Source organism: Arachis hypogaea, chromosome 5 (genome assembly GCF_003086295.3).
Source record: "Arachis hypogaea cultivar Tifrunner chromosome 5, arahy.Tifrunner.gnm2.J5K5, whole genome shotgun sequence".
Classification (NCBI taxonomy): Eukaryota; Viridiplantae; Streptophyta; class Magnoliopsida; order Fabales; family Fabaceae; genus Arachis; species Arachis hypogaea.
This window is the reverse complement of record NC_092040.1, coordinates 38393168-38418738: the sequence shown is the minus strand read 5'-3', so window position 1 is coordinate 38418738 and position 25571 is coordinate 38393168. Positions and strand designations below refer to the sequence as shown.

The window sequence follows — 25571 nt, the reverse complement described above, 5'->3', positions numbered from 1 at the left end:
AGCCCTGTTTGCGACGGATAGGTATAGGACGAGGTCTTTCCCCGGTATTGGTCGAGTTAATATAGGAGGTTGGCTTAAGAATCTTTTGAACTCTTGGAACGCCTCCTCACATTCCGGAGTCCATTCAAACTGGCATCCCTTCCTTAATAGGGAGAATAATGGAAGGGATTTTAGTGCCGATCCTGCCAAAAACCTGGAGAGGGCTGCAAGTCGGCCATTGAGCTGTTGAACCTCTCTCAAACAAGTCGGACTTTTCATTTCTAGGATGGCTCTGCATTTGTCGGGATTGGCCTCAATCCCTCTTTGTGTTAGCATAAAGCCTAGAAATTTCCATGCTTCTACTGCGAAGGTGCATTTTGCGGGATTTAGTCTCATCCCATGCAATCTTATAGTGTTAAAGACTTGTGAGAGGTCGGTTAAGAGGTCGACTTCTTGCTTGGTTTTTACTAACATGTCGTCGACGTATACCTCCATTAAGCTCCCTAAATGGGGGGAAAACACTTTGTTCATCAGCCTTTGATACGTGGCTCCTGCATTCTTAAGTCCGAATGGCATGACCACGTAGCAATAGTTGGCTTTTGGTGTGATGAACGATGTTTTCTCCTGGTCGGGTTCATGCATCGGGATTTGGTTATATCCCGAGTAGGCGTCCATGAATGATAGGTATTGGTACCCTGAACTGGAGTCTACCAGGGTATCAATACTCGGTAGAGGATAAGGGTCCTTAGGACATGCCTTATTCAAGTCGGTATAGTCGACGCACATTCTCCATTTACCATTTTGTTTTTTAACTAGCACTACATTGGCTAGCCACGTTGGGTATTTGACCTCTCTGATGAAGCCGGCTTCCAGGAGCACCTGTACTTGCTCTTCTACTATTGAGGCCCTCTCCGGGCCGAGCTTGCGTCTTCTCTGCTGTACAGGTCGGGATCTTGGGTAAACCGAGAGCTTATGGGACATGAGCTCGGGATCAATCCCGGGCATGTCGGAAGCCTTCCAGGCGAAGAGGTCGGAATTAGCTCTTAGGAGTTCACCCAACCTTCGTTTTAGGGTTTCCCCTAGGTTGGCTCCTATGTAAGTGTTTTTTCCTTCCTCTTCTCCGACTTGTATCTCCTCGGTTTTTCCTACCGGCTGGGGTCGTAGCTCTTCTCTGGTTCTTGCTCCACCTAACTCTACGGTGTGGACTTCTTTGCCCTTTCCTCTCAGATTTAGGCTTTCGTTATAGCACTTCCTTGCCAATTTTTGATCTCCCCTCACCGTTGCTATTCCTCCTGGAGTCGGGAATTTCATGCAGAGGTGAGGAGTTGATACTACTGCTCCAAGGCGATTAAGGGTAGTTCTGCCGATTAAGGCATTGTAAGCTGACCCTTCATCGATGACTATAAAGTCTATGCCCAGAGTCCTTGATTTTTCCCCTTTTCCAAAGGTGGTGTGAAGGGGTAAAAATCCCAGTGGCTTTATTGGCGTATCCCCTAACCCATATAGGGTGTCGGGGTAAGCCCTCAACTCTTTTTCATCTAACCCTAGCTTGTCGAAGGCGGGCTTGAAAAGGATGTCCGCCGAGCTTCCTTGGTCTACTAGGGTTCTGTGGAGATGGGCGTTGGCTAGGATCATAGTTATCACCACGGGATCATCATGCCCGGGGATTATCCCTTGCCCATCTTCTTTGGTGAACGAGATAGTAGGGAGGTCGGGTGTCTCTTCCCCGACCTGATAGACTCTTTTGAGATGTCTTTTGCGAGAAGATTTAGTGATTCCTCCTCCCGCAAATCCTCCTGAGATCATGTGTATGTGTCTCTCAGGGGTCTGTGGTGGAGGATCTCTCCTGTCCATATCATCTCGCTTTCTCTTTCCATGGGTGTCCGACCTCTCCATGAGATATCTGTCAAGCCGACCTTCTCTAGCCAGCTTTTCTATCACATTCTTGAGGTCGTAACAGTCGTTGGTGGAGTGACCATATATTTTATGGTACTCGCAATACTCGCTGCGACTTCTCCCTTTTTTATTTTTAATAGGTCTTGGGGGTGGCAGCCTTTCAGTGTTACAAATCTCTCTGTATACGTCCACTATAGAAGTCTTTAGGGGAGTATAAGAGTGATACTTCCTGAGCCTCTCGAGACCGAGCTCTTCCTTCTTCTTGACTTCCCTTTCTCTTTCCCTAGAGGAGGAAGTGGTTCCAGGTCGCGAACTCAGGTCTCTTAGCTTTGCATTCTTTTCCATGTTGATGTACTTCTCGGCCCTTTCTTGTACATCACTTAGCGAAACGGGGTGTCTTTTGGATATGGACTGTGAGAAGGGGCCTTCTCTAAGTCCGTTGACTAACCCCATTATTACTGCCTCCGTGGGCAGGTCTTGGATCTCTAAACATGCCTTGTTGAACCTTTCCATATAGGCTCGTAAAGACTCTCCGACCTCCTGTTTTATTCCCAGGAGGCTCGGTGCATGTTTTACCTTATCTTTTTGGATTGAGAACCTCATCAAGAATTTCCTTGAGAGGTCTTCGAAACTAGTGATGGATCTTGGGGGAAGGCTATCGAACCACTTCATCGCTGCTTTCGATAAAGTGGTCGGGAAAGCCTTGCATCTCGTAGCGTCGGAGGCATCAGCTAGATACATCCGACTTTTGAAGTTGCTAAGATGATGCTTTGGATCCGTAGTTCCATCATAGAGGTCCATATCAGGGCTTTTGAAGTTCCTTGGAACTTTTGCCCTCATTATGTCCTCGCTAAAAGGATCTTCTTCGTCCGGGAGTTGATCTTCTCCTTCATCGCGGGAGTTCTTGAGGGAGGATTCTAGCTGCAAGAGTTTTCTTTCTAACTCTTTTCGTCGTTCCATCTCCTCTTTAAGGTACCTTTCGGTTTCCTTTTGCCTTTCCCGCTCTTGTTCTAGTTGCTCCAGGCGGCTATGGACCAGTCCCATTAGTTCAGCTACGTGAGCTGGTCCGCCTTTTTCTGATTCACGCCCTTCTGAGGAATTTACCTTCGGATTCTTTACTCCGGAGGTACCCTCTCTGTGTTGATCATTGTCTTGATGTTGGGCTGTGTCTTCATTGTCATTGCCCATGTCTAGATTCTCTTGCTCAGAATCTGTTTCGACATGGCCTTCTTCATGGGATCTATCTGCCATCGAGGGATGATCTCGCGGGTCCCCGGCAACGGCGCCAATGTTACGGTAGGTAACCGGAGATTAATACGACGGATGGCGTTTGGCGGCCCAAGTGTGTGATGGAGGAGAACTCCGGGTAGGTCCGCAACTCGGGAGGCTACGTCCGACTTGTGCTAGCGTGTGAATGGGGGGTGGTACCTGCAAAGACACTCCGATGCCTAAGTTAGCAAGGGCGTAAGCAGGTCTTAGAGAGTATTGGACCTTTTTTCATACCTGAGGGGTGTCAGTGTATTTATAGTGGTGAGTCAATAACCACCGTTGGTGTAGTGCCGTATCTTTAGGGTGATAACCGTCCCTATTATCTTGGGGAGGTTAAGATATGGCTTCATGAGGCGGTTAGAGAGATTTTAGGGGCGGTTACTCATTTGAATGAGTGTTTATCTGCCAGCTAATCTCGCATCCGACCTCTTCAGACTAAGTCGTGGTTGACACCGACTTCTTATGTGAAGGTCGGCACTTAGCTAGGCTCTAATCCCTTAGATTAGGCCTTTTAGTTGGACCTGGGCCTTTGCATTGGGCCAGGGTATGAACAGTAGGGTTCGTGAGATTCGTTAATAGAAGAGACAATAGGTCGACAAAAGAAACATGAGAGTTACACATTGTCAAGAAATAGATACATATCACCGATGGAGGATATCGTCGCGAAAAAAGTGCGTGGTCCGAAAGAAGACGAACGCATCATCAGATAAGGAGGGGAGACGAACGCAGCTCTAAATTTTTATTAAGAGAAGGTTTTACTGTGAAAATTTAATTTGAAATATTCAAAGGTTTTTATTTAAAATGTTTTACTGTTTATAAGATTTAAATTTTATATTTTAAATTTTAATTTTAAGTAATCTGTTTTTGTAAATTTAGATTTAAATTAAAAAAATAACAAATTTATTTAAATATATTTATTTTAATTTTTTTAAATTACTGTGATAAAAAATTGAAAAAAAAATACCTAGTCGTACTGCTAAGACATTATTATTCTTCAAAGTTATTCTCACCCCACCTAACATAAAAGGGCAGAGGCATAATTATTGCTCAATTAGAATTTAGAACTCATGGATATGGATTAGACCAAAGAAAATAGGGCATTACATAATAATTCCTACTACGAGATACGCATATGAGGAGGGTCGGACCATATACTAAATAAACTAAATGTGTCATGATTATTTCCTTTGAAGTTTAAATTAAATAAGGTTTTATGCAAATGATTTTCACTTGTAATACCTAATATGATTGAACAGAAAGCTGCTGCATATGCCTTAGCTTTTGGTATATACTATATTATTATGTGTAGATCATACACTTTTTTTTTCTTTTTTCAAAGATATTATGTCACACAAAAGATTAATAATTATATATTTGTGTATAAATATATATAATATTTAATTTATTTTTAATATATATTTTATATTTTAATATGTATTTTATATAAATAATTAATTTATTGACTGATTTTTTATGTATACTTGACATAATTTTTTTTTCTCTTTGGTTTCCATCCTATTGACAACGTTTCCATCGTTATAGAAACTTTTAGACTTCGCAAAGTCTAAGATACATACATATAAAAAACAATGAGGTTAAGGTCTACTTCATCCTACTACTTTCATCACTACCTTCTTTCATTAATTTATCGACATCCATGAAATAATATAATGTTCATGGGGACTAAATAAAATTTTCTCTACTGTAGCCACCTAATTGAATTGATACAAAGACATTAATTATACTCCTATCTTGTGTTTTGATTTTTGAAGTGTCCACTATAAAGTCAAATATATATTTTTTTATCGATATAACATTATATAATTAAATATATGTAAAAAAATACATTAACATATATTATCTCTATGACTTTAAAGTTATAAATTCTAAATTATGGATTCAATCACAAATACAATTATTAGTATAATTATTAGGTTAAATTATTTATCTTACACCAAAATCCTTTTCGAACCTTAAGTTATTAACATGAAATACTGGTATAACGAACATATATTTTATTATATAATAATATTATAGGATCAACATAATTTATTATTTATAATATTTAAAAAAATTAGTTTAAAAGTATCAAGTTAGATAGTTAAAAATAAAAATATTGAATATATATAAATTAAAATTGTTGATTTGTTTTGTATTATTATACATGTTTAGGGATGACAAAATTTGCCAACCAATTATAATTTAAATGGCATAATTTTCATTTTCATACTCATTTAGAGGTTGTGGATTCGAGTATTAACCACTAAAATATGCTACCAATGTATTTATTTATATATAAATACATGTATGGTTTAATTTATGTTTAATGTATATTTGTATGTATAATTTAATTTATTTTCAATATATATTTATATTTTAATATATATTTTATACTAATAATTGACTTTAATAATTAACTTTAATAGCTAATTTTAGTTGTAACATAGCATAACCAAAATATATCATCCTTGCCCTTTTCTGCAACGCCGCTCTATCAAGTATAACGTACAGCTACCAATATATACACGTAGGAGCTTTAAAAAAAATGTAAAGGGTAACGCTTACCCAAGTAGAGCATGACACATATGTATGTGTTTTGTTACCCATGATGGATTCGTTAGGAATAATGTGTTAGGGTTTAGTTGTGGACCTGACAGATTATGTATATAGTTTGCATGACACACGAAACATATGTTAATTATATAGTTCTAATTGTAAACGTTATTATAAAACTTAAACAAAGTGTTATACATTATATACATGCACACACACACATCGATCGATATTTACAAAGGCAAAATTTCGTCTCTCGAAATGGGCCATGAAAAATGTGAGGTTGACACGTGGAAACCTACCCCATTGTTGGTAGTTTAAGTTCGTTGTTGTTGCTGACGTGTTCTTTCTTAGCCTCTGCCATGTAGACAAGATAGAAATCAACGACGCTTAACTTATCATCATACATGCATGCATATAAGCAAGTGTGTGTATATATATATATATATATATATATATATATATATATATATATATATATGTCTTATCTTGCTACCTACTACATAAGCTTACGTTGAAATTCTGAACAATATACGTAGGTTATTACATTACATAATAATATACATTCTTATCCATTGAATATTGCTTTATCATTCTAATTCTATTTTCTGCATGCCATCATGCCATGATTCTAAGAAAAATATATTTTCATAAATAGTTATTTTCATGCAAAATAAATATTTAAAAATAATTATTAGATAATTTAATAAATTTAACTAAAATTATTATTTAACAATTTTTAATTATATCAACTTAAAAAAAAATAACTGTGCGTGAATTTTTATCAAAATAAAGTGCATTGGTGATGATTATATACGTTTCTCACCTTATTAATGATAGTGTCTCAGAGTTGGTCCTTCAAGTAATTAATAAGGTCATTATCATATAAAATTTGTATGTTGTCAGAAACATATAGAGAGGACAAACTTGGAATTTGCTATATATCCTGACAAGACAAAAAAGTCAGTGAGATATAACATTGAAATTTCCAAACTTCATTCATCACTACCCTATATATATTATGTCTATATATTAAGAGAGAGAGGAGACAATTAACAACTTAGCTTGTCTGGTAAATCTTCAAGTTCTTCCAACCATTACAATTTACAACTTTCTATCTTCCACCACCACTTCACTTACATTGATCAAAGGTTTGGATTCTTGTGCTTTCTTCTTCTTTTTTTTTAATGGAAACTATACACCCTATGATATATATGATCGTACACTTTATGTTATTTCTAACAATATTTATGTATGTGGAACATTAATAGTGATGATGGGAAGAACAGGAAGCAGTGATGAAAGTGGATTGAAGAAGGGGCCATGGACACCAGAAGAGGACAAGATATTGGTTGATTACATTCAGAGACATGGCCATGGAAGTTGGAGAGCCCTTCCAAAGCTTGCTGGATTGAACAGATGCGGCAAGAGTTGCAGATTAAGGTGGACTAATTACCTCAGACCTGATATCAAACGTGGAAAGTTCTCTGATGAAGAAGAACAACTCATCATCAACTTGCATGCGGTTCTTGGCAACAAGTAATTTCTAAATTTCACTCTTTCAAAATATATAACTATCAATTTAGATCAAATAAACTGATAGCAGTTTGTTTTTTAATATTGACGTACTTAAAGAGGTACTTAGAAATGAAAACTAAACCTTTTCAATTTAATTATTATCCTTTTGGACTAAACTCCCTACTTTAAGAATTTAATTTTCCATGCACCAACAGTCTAAATAATAATAATAATAATACTAAGAAGATAATAACTAATTAATAAATATTAAATAAAATAATTTTAAGTTATTTAAATTGATTTTTTATTATCTTTTGAACATTATTAGTAAATAAGCCAATAAATTATAGTTCAAATGACATACTCTCTCTATATTCACCTAAGAGATCGCAGATTCTCTAAATGGCATAGTTTATTGTCCTAATGTTTCGGATTTTTGAAACAAAAATAAAAAAATTGACTTAATTAATTTATATTATAATTAATTCTCTAAATTTTTTCTTATATTATATAAACTTTATGAATTAATTAGATAAATAATGAAGTGGTTATTATTGATGATAGGTGGGCAGCAATAGCAAGTCATTTGCCAGGGAGAACAGATAATGAAATAAAGAATTTCTGGAACACACATTTGAAAAAGAAGCTTCTTCAAATGGGATTAGATCCAATGACACACCGTCCAAGAACAGATCACCTTAATCTCCTTACCAATCTCCAACACATTCTTGCTGCTGCTAACATTGTCACCACTTTCACAAACCCTAATCATCAAATCAACACTGCTCTAACCCTTCAAAACATGCTTCAACCCATGCCTCCTGCACCCTCAAATTTACTCAATAATCTTGGATCATCATTATCACTGCCAGATACTCTTCTTTACGAAGGTTTAGGGTTGAATGTAAATGACCATTCTACCCTTCATAACATTATTTATAATGCTTCAAATTCAGCTGCTTCTTCATCTCAGAATCAGTTCCAAAACTTTGATCAACAACAGATGATGATGACGATGATGAATGGTAGCAGAAACAATAATAATAGCAGTAATTGCAGTGAGTCTCAGAATTTTGACGAACAATTTGGTTCAACAAATGCTACTACTACTACTACAGTCACACCATCAAGTTCACTTCCAAATCTGGTTTCAGTTTCAGCCTCACCTGAACGTTCTTCTTCTTCTCCAACCAAGAATAATAATAATAATAATAATATTAACAGTAATTCCACCTTTGAAATCTGGGGAGATTTCATGGATGTGGATCCAAATGATGCGTATTGGAAAGATTTCATTGAGTAAGTTTTGTTTATTTATTTGCTTTAATTTCCCTTCTTCTTTTTATTATATTTTGTGTCTATTTTTAATTAGGAAAAGTATAAATAGACAATGAAAATATTAAACAATGCGTTCATTTCACTAGGTGTGCGAATGCTTATTCTAATACTAAGGTTTAGGTGGATAATTTAAAAGTATAATGTGTTTTAATTTGATTGATGGTTGCTTATCTTGTTAAAAAAAATTATCGGTTACCTAACATAAACTTTTTAGTTAATCTCCACTTGCACTTATTGTTCTTATTTTTTTTAACAACTATGCTACATTGTTATAAGATGAAGTTTGATAATTAAGTATTGGATAAAATATATATATGTATAGTGATTAATTTGGTAATGAAACAAAATTTTTGTTTCTCTAATTTATCTGATTATTTATTATATAAATTTTGTATAGCTAACTTATTTTTCTCTTTTTTCTTTTACTTTCTGTTTATTTTGTAGCCAACAATCTAACCAGCCATGGTCGACAGTCCAATGAAGATCACATAATTTGATGTTTATAATATATATCAAGGCAATAATAATGGGATTGTATCATTGTTCTGTAGGATCAACATATTGTTTCATTTAGGTATATTATGTTTCATATGTATTATTATTTGACCATGGATATAATTTTTTTTTTTCTCTTCTATCTTTTCATTCACATTTTATAGGAACTTCCATTGTATAATGATACGGACTTGTACGCCATGTAGATTATTATAATTAATGATTTACAGACTTTAGGCCCTATGATGTAATCATTTATCTATTTTTTTAATATAAAATACAGTAATTATATTTACCTGTTTCACTTTTTATGTGCCAGAGAAAAAAGAGGTAGAGAAAATAAATAGATTAATTAGTTAAATAGAACGAAGACTTAAGTTGAAACTTGAAGAACGGGCAAAATTGAGTGAATATATCAAAGGATTAGTTTTATAGAGACTAAGACACGAAATGGAAAGTATGAATACAACTGAAAATGACACATTCATATATGTTGTGACCTGTGAAGTAAAAATAGGTTCTAAATTCTAATAAGGCAACAAAGGGGACAAAACTCAAAGTCTAACTGCTCATACTATTAAATGATGGGAACACTGCCTAATAAAATATTTTGTTTATGCAACAAAATTTCTCCTTCACATTAATTAGGAAGCAACATAGAAAATCTAATCTATTTAATGGTATAATTTACTCAAAAGGTGAAGTGGGTATGATCTTTCTTCTATACCGTGTTCATGATAATCAACATTTTTTTATAAAACAAAGTCAATAGTTTTTGTTATTAGTTAGGTACGACTCTTTCTATTGATTTCGACCCAGTAGAGAAGGCAAAAAACCGATCAGAAAAATAATAATGGTAAGTGTATCTAAAAAAATTAACTATCTACCAAATAGTCCTAACATATAAAACACATATTTGACATCTCATAAGAAAAATATTATACTAATATAAACAAATTTGATTATTTATATATTACAGATTTATTATTCTATTACAACAAATTTGATTATTCTGATAGCTGATTATTTGATGACTGATTTTTAATATATATAAAATATTTTTAGAAAAAATAAAAATAATAAGATGTAATATTTGTACTAGTGTGACTAGAAGAACCAAAAGATTAGTTCCGTTCATAATAGCCAAACGTTCTTATTTGGCTTCTTTGTTTCTTCGAACAAAGGAGATATCTTCAACAAGACGAAGTAGGCATTAGTTAGCAAATGAAACTGTTAATTTCATTAATATACACAGTAACACGTATTATGTATAAGAAACAAACGTTTGAACTCTCAGATATTTTCTAAGGCATTGTATCATGCATGTGACCATAATTAAGTTATTAAATCCATTCCATGCAAAGTTTAAAATATAATATACGTGTATCCATCCCATCCATTCAGCAAAGAGAGAAAGAGAGAGACTGGCGGATGCCATCAGCAAAAACCACAACCTTTCTCCGATCGGAGCGCGAAGTCATGCGCTAAGAGTCAGAGAGATCACTGATGAGAGCTTAAACTTTCGGACTTTCGAAGAATTTTCGAGCTGGAAGATGATCTCAGTGCTTGATCTTACAGTCACCTCTTTCCACTCTGCTTCTGATGCCCCTTCAGTTCTATAGTCGCGCAATGCATACAACACTTGGAGCCTAGACGGAGCTGCAAACCATACAATGTTAATCAAAGCAACTGCAAATTATAACAATGAAACTAAAGAAAGCTTTGCCTCCCTCCACTAAAGACAAGTAGCTACCAGTTGAAACCATGATATAAATGAAATTCAACGTTGGAATAGGAATAACATAAGCATTAATAAACAGTGATATAGCCTCCTAATGGTATCTAGATAATCTATTAGTTCAATTGGTGCATAACAGTCAATGTTAGAATATGTAGGAAAGTCAATCTTATCCTCTCACAGAAATTTTACACCCCAATTCTGGATTTTGATTCATAAACTCTAAGAGAGAGGTAACTGTTTACACAGCTAAAGATCATTGGAAAGCAAAAGAATAGTTCATAATTTATTTCGAAAAGATTACCTAGTCCAAACATGCTTGTCTTTTGGACTGTAATACGCTCAACTTTAGATCTTCTAATCTGACTCAAAGCCTGAAGATCTTCTTGCTTGCCCTTAAATTCGAGGAACTCACCCAACACGTACTTATTGGCCTTCAGTTCCAACCTGCAGGCCAAGCAATTTATTTTATTAGTAAAGAAGTCTGATTTGGAAGCATTAAATGATGCCAAATAAATGAGAACTAACCTGTCCCATATTGGAGCTGTGCTAAGGACAAAATTTAGATTCTGTTGGATAGATTCTTGCATATCCTTCTTCCCAGCACGAAAGGGATTCTTTACCCAACCGGAAAACATATTCTTTGGTCCAGGCTTCATTTGTACCCATTCATCATGGGTAACTACTTCAGATGGCAAACTACTTGCTGCAATGGTACTGCAAATACAAATGAAGAAACACAAAATACATCAACAGGAAAGTTAAAATAATAGAGAGAAAGAACAATTTATCACGAGCAACTTACATGACATTACAACTAACAAAAACTTCTAAGAGATAAAGCCAAAATAGATCAAAATGCAATTTATCATCATCCTCTATGTTAACTGTTATAACTTAATCTTCTTCTAGCTCCTTATTATCATGTTTATCATTATCTAATACCGCAGCCTCATCATTTAGAAATTAGAAGCAAAAATAACAGACTCCAAATATTCCATTCCACCACATCAAGCTTCACAATAGTAAACTTGGGTCTCTGATTTTTACAAGCATCAACTTTTCTTCTCTTATACATGATTTGAAGTTTTTCATTTTATCTTTTTTACCCACAGGTCAGAAAATGTGACCCTTTGAAAATATTAGAAGAGATTTAACACAGCTCATAGGAACAATTATACAAGTTTCAAAATCATACCATAATTTAGGGTTAGGAAGTACAACTTTACAAGATATGTATCCTTCAGGTAAAGCTACTCCTCTTTGCTCAAGATATGATTCAAGGATAGAAGCTTGCTTTCTTGCTTCTGCCACCTACATAGTTCAGGAAACAGAAAGCAATCAAGCCATGTCACTTTCCTGTTCATACTAATTAATAACCATCTGATATTAGTTTCTGATTCAAGCCACCCTATGAACCAGCATTGTAGCAACAAAGACATTTAAGAGATGCAGTTCCTCACAGGATCAGGGTGACGCTCTACTTTATGGCTGCTTGTTTTTTCACAGGCCCAAGTACCATCCCCATTAACTGTTAAAATCCCTGAGTAGTTCTTCACGGATATCACAACTACCTCCCTGAAATATCAGAAACAGAGACATTTAAGGAATGAAATCATATAACTGATTATTTGAAACTTCAGCAAGTAAATGCAGAAAGAAGTAATAAATAGGGTCACGGGTATGCCATTTTCTCCATTAATCAAACAAGAACAGTGACACTGTCAGAGCGAACAAACAATTGAATTGACAAGAAATGAAAATCAAAAAAGGAAAGTACTCTTTTTTGACAAGAACTATGTCAATGCTCTGTCTGGAACTAGTATCAGCATCTGGAATTCGAAGACCAACATAAACATTTCCTCCGTAAAGCTTTTGAACCCTGAAATGCGAAACATTAAAGTCACGTCGAATTCTTCTACAAGCTAGAAAATTAAGTGCACTGAGATTGAAAACCTCATAAAAAAAGTTGAAATTTCTCAAAATTTGAGGAAAATTCGTGCCCTAGATTGAAAAAAAAAAATAAGAAAGAGAAGTAAGAAAAGAGACCTATCGGCGACGGAGAAAAGAGCAGAAGAGTGATCAGATCCTTCAACGTCCAAAATGTCGTCGTCGTAGAAGAATCGTTTGATCAATTTGTAGAATACCAATCCGCAGATAATCGCTGCCCACATCATCGATAAATTCGTCTGCCAAAAACTGGAAGAAAGAAATGGGGAGCGATTGCGATTTGGTTCGAATTCTTGTTGAGTGGGCAAAGCCAAATAGATTCAGTTGTGTGCCCAAAATCACTGTTCAAGTTCAACTAAGTATTAAGGTTTCAGCTGGCTACTATTATCACTCTATCATTCTCTGCCTTCACTGCTAAGCAAACATTGAACAAGTAATCAAATTCAAATATATGAATAAAATCTCAAATTTTGATATGAGAAACTCTTGGTACTAAGTAATTTTTACTTTTTTTTTTTCAGTATTTTTAGTCATAATTTAATTAATATAAATGTTAAATTATTTTTAATAAATAAATTTTATTAATTTATATATATAAATTTTAAAAAATATGATGTATATTATATTTATTTATGTAAAAAATTTTTTGATAAATATAAGTGTAAAATATATATTTTTTAGTGTAAAATTCTTATAAATACAGATAAAAATTATTATTAGTCAAATATTGATAAAAAAAAATAATAATATTTATTGGTGATATAATATTGTTCTTTGAATATTTTAATAGGATAACAATTTTTTATTCTTTCTAAAGCCCTTGAAAATTAATTTCATTGGATAGATGAATCTCTTTATCGTTTTGAAAGGGAATAATTTACTTTAGAGTAATATTTTAATAAAATTTATTAAAAATTTATTTGTGTAATATGAATATTAAAAATTTGATTGCCAATGAGAAAAAGACCAATTTATTGGACAACAATAATTTTTAAAGACTTCTAAATAATAAAATTTTGTTAAAAACTAAATACCTTGTCTAAAATTTAATGTTTTCGAAAATATACTTATATGCTCGTAAATAGTTAAATATTTATTCGTTTATTTATTTACTTATTTTGAAGCTACTGTATAAGGTAGTGTTATATTAGGAAAATTGTAGGAAATGGGATTGCCAATTCACTTATCAATTCTGTTTTCTAGTTTCCAATTGCTTCTCGCCTCACTCAGTTTATCAGTTTATTTTTGGTGTGCACACTTGTGTAAATGATAACTTACTGCCAACCCCAGAAGAAAAGAAATAAAAATGTGATCAGATAAGAAAAATCCTAAACAATATTACAAGCAGATATGATCATCATCATAAAACCATAAATAGGTGCAGCAAACAATTTGATGTTCAATATGTAACTGCCAAAGTGGAGTATTAACAAAATGTGTTGTTTGTTTGTTCTATTTGCTACCACTCTTTTTCTTGAACAGGCTTCCAAGCTTGCCAAGTGGTGATCTCTTCTTCTTCTTGAATTGTTGTTCCTTTGATGGTGAGCTTTCGTTTTGGCTTTCACCATCACTCTTGTTCTCTACAGAGGTGGCAGCATTGACTCCAATGTTCTTTGAGTCAACAACTTCCTCCCCAAAGGAATCAAAGGGTTCAGGATCTAGTTCTTTCCCAGATGATAACTCCTTTTTCTCAATCTGACAGCTCTCCCACATTTTGAATTCAACTTTTACTGAATCATCTTTTCCTTGCTTCACTTCTCCATTCACATTCTCTGGTTTCGGAGATTCAGACTTGTTTTCTTTCGATACATCATCTCCTCCATGTCCATGTCCGTTCTCTTCGGAGAATTCGACTACTTTAGGGAGCAAATCGTAGTCCTTCTCGCTCTCTGAAAGATCTTCATTATCCTTGCTGTCTTTTCTAATTGTAGCTTCTTCAAGCAGCTTAGATAACTCCTGCACCTTCTGAATAGATTCGAGTTCCCTTGCTCGGAGTTCTTCATTTTCCTGGAAAACATTCTGAAACTCATTCTCTTTATCCAACAAACTCTCCTTCAATTTCATGCTATCCGCCTGTGCTTCTTTCAGTGATTCTTGCAGGTGGATCACCTCAGCCTCCACTTCTTTTAGATTTTCCTTCAGTTGAGCTTCTTCCTCCATCTTAGCACTAGATTCTTCCTCGGTTTTTTTAAGCAAATGAAGCAACCTATCTATTTCTTTTCCCAGAGACGTGTTCTCTTCTTTGGTTTGCTTTAAGCAGTTGCTTAGATGATTTTCCCTCTTCTCCCACTCTGCCTTGGAGCTCTCGTTGTCCTCCTTCAAATTCTCAATTCTAAATGTAAGATCATCAATCTCACGTCGTGCATCATCGAGCATGGACTCGTATTTTTCATTCGTAGCCTTTAAAACGGCTTTTAAATCTTCAACCTGCAACCCATAGCTTTTATGTTCAGCTTGGTTGGCTAAAAGCTTTTCTTTTGCATCTCTAGCTTCTGCAGTTACCTCATGTAATGCAGAAGCCAAGCTTTCCATTGCCATTTTGCTCTTCTCTTCTTCATCTCTACATATCTCCAATTCATTGATGAGTTTGTTTTTCTCTTCTAATAGGATCTGCACACTTGACTCTGCAAGCTTCTCCTTGCTCAATGCCTGGGCTTTCTCTTCCTTAACATTTTTGAGTTCAGATTCAAGAGACTTGACCTTCTTTGACATTTCAAGGATTTCCTCCTTAGCCACAAGAAGGCGCCGTTCTGAGTCCTCAAGATCTCCTTTTTGTCTCCCAATAGTCATTTCCAATAATGCTACCTTCTCTTTGCTACTAGTGATTTCAGATTCGGCATCATGCAACAAATCATTGTTTCCTTCAAGCTGTTTTGTCATGGAGTCCAAAGATGCCGATGCAGATCTCTCCAATTTATTTGCTTCTTCAACTCTCATTTCTAGTTTCTCAACCTTATTTTTCCATTCTTCAAGCATACTATGTGCATAAGATTCAGCCATCTTTGCAGCTTCAAGTTCCACATTAAGCTGTTCAATATAATTCTCTTTCTCCGTCAACTTCTCATTGTAACCTTTGGCCTCCATTTCAATTTTTTCTTTGAGAACCTTTATCTCTGTTTTTAGCTTCAAAACAATCTGGTTTTCACTAGCCTCGGTTTCCAGCTTTGAATCTAGCAAGGCTTTCAAATAACTCAGTTCGGCTGAAAGATTATCTGCTTTCTCTGCTTGAACCTCAGCAAGTTTTGTTGCCTCATCAGCATGAATCAGTGCCTGGTTCTTTGCATCACAAGTCATGGCGAGTTCTTGCTTAACCCGCTGAAGCTCCTGAGTGGTGGAGAGAAGAGAAGCCACGTCCACGGCATGCTGGCTCCTCACATTTTCAAGCTCTTTCTTCCATTCTTCTTCCTTCTTCTGAGCTTCAATTCCAGCCTGTTCCAACTCAACAGCTCGGAACTTCTCAATCTCACAATCCTCCTCAACCTGCTTTTGAGCCACCAATGCTTCTCTGAGTTTCTCATTTGCTTCCTCGGCCAGCTTCTGTGCTTCTTTCAACTGATCAAGTGCTTTTGCCTTCTCTTTCTCGGCCTGAACCAGCATATCCTTTGCTTTCTTTAGTTCTTCTTGAGCATGATTCAACTGGGTCTGCAACTCTGAACCCTTAGCAGCTCGTGGTTGTAGTTTCTGAAAAATCAAACAACATAATAAGCATATTTTTAAGTACAGATAATCAAATTCAAATAAGGACTTAAGATATATATTTTCCCACTTTATCAACTACCACAAGATCTTCAGCAATTCACTAGCAAATACCAGGCTAATAATGTTTACTTATTACACTACTGTAGAGAAATCAAACATTCAAAGACTTCAAGTTCAAATGCTTCATCCTAAAACAGAATCCAGGAAATCGTGCCTAAACATTAAATCAAACATGACCCATCTCAACATTTGAGATGACTTACATCAGGCGGGGTGGTGACCGGCCTTGGTGATTTTCGCTCAAAATTGGGCTTCAAATTCACAGTTCGCGGTGATCTTTCTGCAGAAAGGCGAGAAGCTTGCAGAGGCGATGGTGATTCAGCTTCTGACTTGGGAACTCCCTTGCTGAGTTTGCTCACTCTTGGAGTTGCAGGGGATGCTTTATTGGAAGTGGCTGAAGCAGCTTTGCCGGGAGTGGTGGATGGTGCTTTCTTGGGAGTGGCTGATGCTGCTTTCTTGGGAGTAGCCGGTGTTCCTTTGTTGGGAGTTTCAGATAAACTGGATCCAAAAATTTCAATCATAATGTCAATACACATCAATACTGCATTACATGACATAAAACACCAGAAGCTATAAATAACAGAATCAAACAGTTGCGAAAATCATATGGTATGGATCTAAGGCCAAATTCAGCATCTGAAAACAATGCCAAACCAAACTCACTACAAACAGAAACACCCAGCATGAGAAATGAAATGGGGTTTAGTAATTCAGTAATTGTGAACCAAAAGTGAAGATTTTTGGGTTGAGATTAGGAGATGGTGATGAAATTATTGCTTTAAGAAAAGCATGAGGTGTACAAGAATTCAGAACTCAAGACGAAATAATAAAACCAAACCAAAAAAAAAAAAAAAGAGAAGAAAACAAAGTGAAACCCATATGCAAATTTCACGTCGAAACTACACAGAAAGCCAAAAAAGCACATAAAATTCAAACACATAATGCAGCGGGGATTAAACATAGGTTTAAAGTTGAAAAATTTAGGTCGAAAACACGTTCCACAATGAACAACAGATCAAACAAAAAAGACCATATAAAAAAATGAAGCTTTTCACAGAAGAAGCCAGAAACCAGATCTTCAAACAATGGAAATGAAACCCAGAAACAACAGAACTTGAGTTACCTGGATTTTGAAGCCATTGTGATAGAAATGTAGCGACCTAACAAAAGCAGATATTGGAATGGGTTGCGTTTGGTTTAACTCTTACGTTGTCAGTTTCAGGGTTAAGAATGTTGGACTTCCTACCAACATTGTAAGAAAAAGTAGAAATTGAAGAACAAAATCATAAGAATGGGATCAGTTTACAGAAAAGACGGTTCCTTTCATTTTCCAAGAGTTCCTGGGATTAAATAATTATTTTTTGGAAGAAAGATAATGATGATGAGGATGAATGAGATGACAAAAACAGAAAAACCGGCAAGCAGGAGTTTACAGAGCATAAAAACTGAACCAAATAATTTGAGTTTGAGTTGGTTTCCAAATTTGCGATAAAAATATTTTCCTTCAGTTTTTCAGTTTCTCTCTCTTAAGCCTTAACCCATTTCTGATTTCTTTTTTCTCACTCTTTCTTGGCAGTGGTTTTACTTCTGACTTTGATTCTGAGCGTAGATATCTTCACTTCAGCTCCAAGAGACTGAAATGACAAAAGTAACCCTGATCGTGCATTTTTAACTAAACACCATTTTCACCATAAAAAGTTAGATAAAGATAACATGGAATAAATAGTCAAATTAGTCCCTAAAAGATTATTTGATCTTTAAATTGGTCCCCAAAAAAATAAATTAATTAAAATTATCCTCAAAAAATTTAAAATTGGTAACGTTAGTCCTTCCGTCTAATATTTGACTAACGATATTATCATTTGCTTACTTGGCTATTAGTGTCACATGTCAGCAAAAGTTTAAACAGCGTCATTTTCTTTGATCACCTCTTACAACGCTTCATTTTTCATACCTGTTTCGTTACATCTCTCTAATTCTATCATTCTTCTGAAAACAAAACATCTCTCTAATCCCTTCATCTTCGATTCTCACCTCCACAAAGACGGAGCATTGAACAGCGACTATCAACCTAGACCGACGACAACATTGTGTTGGAGTTGAAGGTGACCGGTTTGCAACAACCTTGGTCAAGCGAAGAGCGCACACCATCGCCTTGCATGAGAGGTAGGTTACCTTTTCTTTGTTATTTTCTGCGATTGATTGTGGTTTTATCTGTTGATGAATGTACTTCTATGATCGTTGGAAATCCATTGTTACTGTTTGTAATGTTAGGGTTTGAAAAATATATTCAGGCTTAGGACTTGCGTGGTGACCCATGAATGATTCTATTTTTCGAGATTTGAGAGCAATGTTTGTGTTCTGTATAGCTGCATGTGTGTGTTTTATTTTCATTTTTGTAGTTGATGATGACTCTGATTTGCTTGTTTTTGAAAAAAAAAATTCCAATAGTTCAATGTGTTGCTATTTTGGTTGCAGATAGAAGGTCTCCCTAGGACCTTTGTATTTCACTATGGTGGAAAGTTCAAAACAGATGAATCAGGATATCTGTTTTATGAACCAGATAATACTGAAGTGTTAATGGGTGTAGAAGCAGACACTCTATATGCGTTTTTTGTGAAGTGATATTATAAGGAGTTAGGATATGCTGAGATGAACAATTCCTTGTGGAAGGTTCCTGGAACACGTCTGGACGATGGCTTGAGGAGGCTAGAAAATGATGTTGATCTGTTGGCATTGGTTAAGGACTGCAGGAGGAATCATCACCTCATGAACATCTATTTTGAGCATGTAGTTTCTAAGCCACACGTGGTTGACTACATGGGTGAGGATGATGATGATGTACTACAGTTGTCAACCATTCCTGAACTCCCATAGAAACTGAATAAGGACCACAATGAAGCAAAGTTTCAACCAGATTGTAAGACCACAAAAAAATTTTCTCAGCCAAAAAGGAACAACTCTCAACCCACCAAGTTACCCTCTCCTCAACCCATACTTTAGCCCACACTTAAACCAACTCCTCAACCCACACAGAAGCCCACTCCTCAGTCCACACATAATCCCATAAGAAAGTCCATCCATCAGCCCAAGCCTTGGACTAAACCCCAAGCTGCTAAAGTTTCTGCCAAGCCTTCACCAGCCAATAACATTAATCAGAAGGTGAAAGATACAACCAAAACAAGATCGGAAGGCAAGTTAAGGCAACTCCAATTGATAATGATAATGACTCTCATGATTCATATGAGAGTGCTGAAGACAGTTTGTACAAGCCTCCAAAAATTTATCCCTATCGTACAAGGTCACCGTGAATCACCTTGATGCCTTCAAAATTGCATCTATTGTATTCATCAGTGGCTGACTAAATTGCTACCATGTCTCCAACTGTGCCTCAGCCTCTCTTTCCTTATACAAAGAGCTCCACCAATCTCCCATAAGTAAACTTTACAAAGGAACAAACTGGAATGTTTCTGACACTCTTGAGTACCGAATTAACACACTCGAATATATTTGTCATCATATGGCCAAATCTACGACCCTCGTCCCGATGTTGAGTCCACTTATTGTACTCCATCCTCTTGGCCCAGTCATACATGGCTGGGTCTTTATTTCGAAGAATATCAAACCAATAATCAAACTCTGCCTCAGTTTTTGCGTAAGCAGTATTGACTAGAAATCTCTTTGCATCATTTTCCTTGAAACTCAGTGCGAAATTCACTGGAACGTGCCTAACACAAAATGCACGATAAGCAGTAGGCAGAAGCCATCCACCATCAGGAACCTCCAAGGTGGCCTTGATTCCATTATGCCTATCGGATATCACGAGAATGCTGGGTTGAAGAGTCACGTGCTATTATAGGTGAGACAAGAAAAACAACCATGACTCTGTATTTTCACTTTCTACTAGGGCAAAAGCAATAGGAACGATATTAGAATTTTCGTCCTGAGCAATCGCAACCGCAATATTTTTTTATATTTGTCGTATAAGTGGGTCCCATCAATACTCACCAATGGCTTATAATAATTGAATGCATCGATGCACAGTGGGAACGACTAAAAAGGTTGGTGGAAAAACGCTGATGACTCATCAACCTGGCCTCCAACTCGCACAAGACTCGTCTTCAGTACTACAATACTACTTCGCATCGTTATCTGCACCTAGTACCCATCTTGGAAACTCATTATAGGCCTCATCCCAATCCCCATAAATCTACGCAATGGCCTTCTACTTAGCCAACCAAACCCTCCTGTACATATGTCTAAACCCAAAATGTGCTTCCGTCGCATTCTGCAGTACCTTAATGGACATAATTGCATCAGCTCTGATCATAGGAAGGATGAAAGTAGATATCACATGGTAAGCAAGCTTCTTGTGACCACTAGAAATTGACGTGGCTAGACATGTATGAGGTTTGTTATACCGTTTGACCTCCCAAATACTCTTCCGCTGCCGAAGAGTGATTCGAATCAACCATCTGCAACTGTTTCTGAACTCCTTACACTTTTTTTAGTACTTGGCATGATTCGATTCCAACACGTTGTACTCAACCTATGGCGGATGCTATAAGTCTTCACACATAAGATGGCTTTCTCTTTATCCTAAAACTGCTGACCAACCTGGAACTTAGCTAGACCTACGGTATCCTATGAATCTCTGACCCCGAAATCGTATTCTACATCCGCAAACCCCCTACTATCTCATGGCCTCTAAATGTAGAGTCGAAAAGTGTGGGGGGTACTGTTGAGTTTCCAAGCTCGATGCTCCACCAGCCCCAACAGAAATACTCCTCCCTAGATGATCATCACTATCGTCATTAATTATGGTGGACTCCACATCATCGTCATCTCGCAATACATCTTTCACGGCATCTGGTTCTCCAACCTCCCTAGAAACCGGAATCATAATAGGAGTATTCCTGTTATCACATATTTCTACAATCTCATCCTGGTGTAGATCAGCTGCGAAAGATAGAGATGCCACCAAATCTCTCGCAGATACCATTACAGACAGAGATAAAGACGCAATAACAGGGGGTTGAACTAGAGGCTGCTACCATTGGCATCGATTGATGATTCCGGTTTGATCCTCCTAAATTAGAGACCACATCCCAAGTTTGGCCAATAGTTTATGGGTTCTCATCTCAGGAAATTGGCGACAACAGTGAAATAAAACTTGCAAATCGTCATCACTGTCTATCACAAACGAGTCGTACTTCACCCCATCGTGACCAACAGAAAATCGAAATTCTATAAAATAACTTCTCTACCCGTTTCACTCCATGCAGTCCCAATTTCTGGAATATGGTATTCTGAAAATCAACAAAGCTCGTAGAAGGTCTGATAAGACACTCAACGGATCCTTATCAATAAATTTTATTCCCTCTAGCGTTTTTTTCTTAATCGTCCTTCGATAGTGCACTAGAACTAAAAACTACCCTCACTAGCCCTTGTGAAATCCACTCTATTGAACACTACACGTTCTGATCCTATTTAAATAGCACATACTCCTTAGTGAATCGAATTAAATGAATCAATTATATTTGATTTACCATGCTCTATCAGTTGCTGTAAATTGAAACAAGTTTGTTCGATTTAATATACATAACGGGCTTCTTTAGTAAATGAAATCATATTGCTTTGATTTATATGAATCCAAGGTAAACTGAATTATATCACTTTGATTTTTATGAATCCAAAGTAAATCGAATTATATTGTTTCGATTTATATGTAATCAAGATAAATCTAATTATATTGCTTCGATTTACATAGTTCTAGAACTTTTATGTTAGTTCTTTGCATTTAGGACATTCATATAAAATTAAAACCCTAATAGTCTGTTTATATAATTTGATCTATATATCATGGTTGATATTTGATAAAATATATAAATTAACACATGTATAATATATAATATTATTATTGTAATTTCTAATTAGTAATGTTTTTATTTTATTTTCTAATGTCTAAAACAAAAATGTTCAAAAATTTAGAAACTAATCGAACCTTTTGAGATTATGTACTACTTATGAAATTGGATTAACGCGAAAGTTTCGCTCAAATTAGACATTAAAATAATAATTTTGATAGTTAAGTTAGTAATAATTATTTTTAGCACCATAATTCAGTTATCTAAATTCAAGAGAATATTTTAATTAGTTTTCTTAAGTTTAAAATAGTAGTTGTCTTGTTTTTTTTTTTTTATTTGTCCAAACAAGGTGTGGGTTGTTAAATGGGAAACTTTATCAGACTCAGAAGCCTGGGTGTGGGTATGTGACCCTTCTTTTTAGGAAAGGTGGTCATTCCTAATTTGAGCTTTGCATGCCATGGGATTAGAGAATATAACGTAATTCACTTTTCAAAATTTTTGAATTATAAAAAAATTTGGCGGTATGTGAAGTGACCGAGGATTTTCAAAAGTAGTAACAACAGATTTTGTTTTCTATTTGAGTTGGAAGAAAATGGAAAAAGATGTAGGGATGGTAAAAATCTCTGCCTGTTCTAGATTCTTGTTTAATAAAAGTATATGAAATTTATTTTGTTTTTCCATTAGCAACTCCAATGATGTTGAAACTGTCTCAAACAAATTGATAAATTCTTTATGACAAAAAGGATAATTTTTTGAATATTTTTAGGTAAACGTAATTTGTCTTTTTAACTATAATAGTTTGGCCTTCCAACACCTACTAACGTGAACTAGTTTTTTTTTTTTTTTACTAATTTCACATTTGAAAAAATATCAAATCGGTATTCGAAAGATTCCGACGCTGACAAAATGGTACTTGACTTTTGTTATTAACAAAATAGTCTTTGAAAGATTTTAAAATTTGACAAAATTATCCAACCGTAAAAAAATATTGTCACCGTGAATGAAAAACGCTGATATGACCGTCGGAAGATGGCAAAGAACTCCGACGACCTTTCCGGTCCTTTTCTTCTTCTTCTTCTTCTTCTCTTTGCCATGGCGGAAAGAGACGCAGCAGTGAGATGCTGTCCTGGCAGAAGGGACGCTTCTCCATGGCAGAAGGAGACGTAGCGGCGAAATGCTGCTACCATGGCAGAGGGGACGCTTCTTCTTCTTCTTTGTCATGGTAGAAGGGGATGCAACGGCGAGGTACTTCCATAGCAAGGGGACGCGGAAGGGACGCAATGGTGTGTTGAAGAAGAAGAAGCGGCAAACACGAGAACCTGGTGAGATACTGCCATGGTGGAAGGGGACGCAACGACGTTCCATGGCGGTCTAGCGACAGAGGACGCAGCGGCGTGTTGAAGAAGAAGAAGTTGTGGAAACTCTGTTCGATTGCAGAGCGTGGTGGTGAGGCAGAGGAGTTGCTCCACGCAAGAGAGGGAGACTCAGAAAATGTGAAATAGCAAAGAGAAGCAAAAAGTATGATTTCATTATTGTAAACTGATATATATACACTCAATGTGAGCCACACATTTGATAACTGCCTAACTAAATTTCTTACTATACTCTAACTAATACTGATGTTAATTTACTAAGTGGGATAGCTTGTAATACATGCTATTAAGCTATTGATCTACTCTACTACAATCTGGCTACATCCCCCCGCAAGTTGGGGGTGTGAAAATTGATCAGACCCAGCTTGACTTCACAAGACAAGAAGGGATTAGGTGCTAGAGGTTTAGTCAAGATATCAGCAACCTGATTTGCTGATGAAACAGGGAGCAGCTTCAAAATGCCTTCTTGGACCTTCTCTCTCACAGTGTGGCAGTCAATCTCGATATGTTTTGTTCGTTCGTGAAAAACAAGATTGGCTGCGATATATAGTGCAGACTGGTTGTCGCAGTACAAGGTAATTGGCGTCGGAGGTGTTGCGTGAAAATCTCGAAGAAGGAAAGAAAGCCAGGTACCTTCACATGTGGCGAGCGCCATTGCTCGATACTCCGCTTCAGCAGAGGAGCGCGCGATAGTTTGTTGTTTCTTGCATCTCCATGACACCAGGGACTTGCCAAGGAAAAAACAAAATCCAGACACAGACCGGCGAGTATCGGGACAAGCTGCCCAATCGGAGTCAGAGAATGCTGTCAAGTTGAGGTTGTCTGAAGCTGAGAATAGAACACCTTTGGCTGGAGCACCTTTGAGATACCTCAGGACATGGAGTGCTGCCTTGAAGTGGGTATCCGTTGCACAGTCCAGGTATTGATTTAGCTTACTTACCGCAAAACATATGTCCGGACGAGTGTTTGTCAGATAGATCAGCCGCCCAATCAGTCTTCTGTATGCAGAAACATCCTGCAATTGATTCCCTAATGACTTTGACAGTTTTGTTGTATAATCCATAGGTGTGGTGATTGGTTTTGCATCTTGTAGTCCAAATTCCTCAAGGAGGTCCAATGTCTATTTTCTTTGATACATTGCTATGCCTCTGTGGCTTCTAGCGAATTCGAGCCCCAAGAAGAATTTTAATTCCCCAAGATCCTTGATTTTAAACTTGTCATCAAGCAAGTGTTTCACTCTCTCAATCTCTCTAAGATCATTCCCGCCTAAAACCAGGTCATCCACGTAGACAAGGATGCAAGTGAATGATGCAGCGGTGGACTTGGTAAACAAACAACTATCGGCCTTGGACTGAGAGTACCCAAACTGAATGAGCACGCAACATAATTTCTGGTGCCATTGGCGGCTGGCTTGTTTGAGGCCGTACAAAGAGTGTTGTAATTTGCAGACAGAACCAATTGGGACTTGAAGACCTAAGGGTGGCTTCATGTACACTTCTTCGGGCAAGTCACCGTGTAAGAACGCAGTATTGACATCGAGCTGATGCACAAACCAGTCTTTAGTCGAAGCAATGGTGAGCAAGACTCTCAAAGTAGTTAGTTTAATCACAGGACTAAACGTATCAAAAAAATCGAACCCAGCAGTTTGGGTGAATCCCTTCGCCACCAATCTGGCTTTATGTCGCTCAACTTCACCATTAGGCTTAAACTTGGTCTTAAAGACCCATTTACAACCGATCGCCTTCTTTCCTTTGGGTAGAGGAGTCAGTGTCCATGTCTTGTTTTCTTCAAGAGCATTGAGTTCATCTCTAATTGCCTTCTTCCAACAACTATGAG

At 36.4% G+C, this 25571-nt stretch overlaps 4 protein-coding genes across 4 annotated transcripts; 1 reads left to right on the top strand and 3 right to left on the bottom strand.

The window, feature by feature from the left end:
* Positions 1–6715: 6715 nt before the first annotated feature.
* Positions 6716–9343, top strand: LOC112801320 (transcription factor MYB41). The gene is made up of 4 exons (XM_025843991.2): positions 6716–6848; positions 6969–7236; positions 7780–8514; positions 8998–9343. The coding sequence occupies exons 2-4, from the start codon at positions 6971–6973 to the stop codon at positions 9032–9034; spliced, it is 1038 nt and encodes a 345-aa protein (XP_025699776.1). The 5' UTR covers positions 6716–6848; positions 6969–6970; the 3' UTR covers positions 9035–9343.
* A 922-nt stretch (positions 9344–10265) lies between these two features.
* On the bottom strand, positions 10266–13254 carry LOC112801321 (uncharacterized). The gene is made up of 7 exons (XM_025843992.3): positions 12836–13254; positions 12567–12668; positions 12250–12364; positions 11985–12100; positions 11315–11503; positions 11091–11233; positions 10266–10707 (listed from the first exon to the last, which is right to left on the bottom strand). Exons 1-7 carry the CDS (start codon positions 12961–12963, stop codon positions 10526–10528), a joined length of 975 nt encoding a protein of 324 aa, XP_025699777.1. The 5' UTR covers positions 12964–13254; the 3' UTR covers positions 10266–10525.
* Positions 13255–14028: 774 nt separating this feature from the next.
* Positions 14029–18131, bottom strand: LOC112801319 (WEB family protein At3g02930, chloroplastic). The gene is made up of 3 exons (XM_025843990.3): positions 17619–18131; positions 16699–16993; positions 14029–16417 (listed from the first exon to the last, which is right to left on the bottom strand). Exons 1-3 carry the CDS (start codon positions 17633–17635, stop codon positions 14189–14191), a joined length of 2541 nt encoding a protein of 846 aa, XP_025699775.1. The 5' UTR covers positions 17636–18131; the 3' UTR covers positions 14029–14188.
* A 5911-nt stretch (positions 18132–24042) lies between these two features.
* Positions 24043–24798, bottom strand: LOC140184902 (secreted RxLR effector protein 161-like). Its single transcript, XM_072238101.1, has one exon. The coding sequence runs from the start codon at positions 24796–24798 to the stop codon at positions 24043–24045; it is 756 nt and encodes a 251-aa protein (XP_072094202.1).
* Between the last annotated feature and the right edge of the window lie 773 nt (positions 24799–25571).